The following is a 1,049-nucleotide window of genomic DNA, read 5'->3' as shown; positions in this document are numbered from 1 at the left end:
AACTGAAAGATTTAACAATAAAAGTTCTAGTGATAAACCACGTTTGGTTAGGTGCCATGAATGTCAAGGTATAGATCACTATAAGAATGAGTGCTCTAGTTATAAGAAGAATCAAAGAAAAGGGCAGGGTAAGGCCTTAGTTGTTTCACTTACTGATAACGAGTTTGAGACCAGTGAAAGGCAGGAGTCATCTAGTAGTGAAGATGAAGGGAACTATATGGCATTTGTGTCGACTATTAAGAGTGAATCTGATAAGGAGAGTGACAAGGTTGAGGAAGAACTTCACAACAATAATTCTAGTAATGAGGATGACATAGACATACATGAGGCCTATCAACTCTTGTTCAAGGAAAGTCTTAAAATCAAAAAGATCAATAAAGCCCTATTCAAAAAGGTTGATGAACTTGAAAGAGAAAAAGAGAGACATGCTAGTAATCTCCAGAATTCACTTAAGAGTGTCAGTGAGTTAAAATGTGTCAATGAGAAGTTCGAAGATAAGGTTAAGACATTAACTAGTGAATTGGAGAAATCTAATGCTCATCTTCAGACTTTCATAAGTGGAACTAAGAAATTGGATGATATTTTGGGAATGAATAAGCCTACGGGAGATAGGAAAGGTCTAGGATATGTTGAGGGTAATACACATGGTGCTGGTCCATCTAAAACTGTATTCATTTCTGCCTCTAGGAAGTCTAACGCTGTCAACGGTCCAAATAAGGGTAAGAATGTTTCGAGGGAACAAAGTCATCAATCACGTAGAAATTTTATGCCCAAACACCCACAGACACGTACCTTTGAGCCTTGGTTCATTCCCACCTGTCACCACTGTGGAGGTCTAGGACACACTAGGCCTAGATGTTATAAGTTAGGCAATGAGCATAGAAATCAGAATATTCCAAGTCAAGTCAGTTTTCTGACTAATCAGGTTAGTCATTTGACTGAGATGCTTACTAGGCTGACTAGGAATACCATGTCATCTAAGAAAGTTTGGGTTAAAAAGGAGGATCTAGCTGGACTTTCAGGTCAGGTAAATTGCTATGTTGCTCATG

The 1,049-nt window shown here is 38.3% G+C and overlaps 1 protein-coding gene across 1 annotated transcript; it reads left to right on the top strand.

Moving 5' to 3' along the window:
- Nucleotides 1-51: 51 nt before the first annotated feature.
- LOC111387454 lies at nt 52-1,027 on the top strand (the record flags this gene model as incomplete). Its single annotated transcript, XM_023012011.1, has 1 exon — nt 52-1,027. A coding segment is annotated over one exon (976 nt), but the record flags the coding sequence as incomplete, so codon positions are not given.
- Nucleotides 1,028-1,049: the final 22 nt, after the last annotated feature.

The sequence above is a fragment of the Olea europaea genome, unplaced genomic scaffold (genome assembly GCF_002742605.1).
Source record: "Olea europaea var. sylvestris unplaced genomic scaffold, O_europaea_v1 scaffold40418, whole genome shotgun sequence".
Classification (NCBI taxonomy): domain Eukaryota; kingdom Viridiplantae; phylum Streptophyta; class Magnoliopsida; order Lamiales; family Oleaceae; genus Olea; species Olea europaea.
Note: the sequence above shows the minus strand (reverse complement) of the source record. Positions and strands in the feature narration are given on the sequence as shown.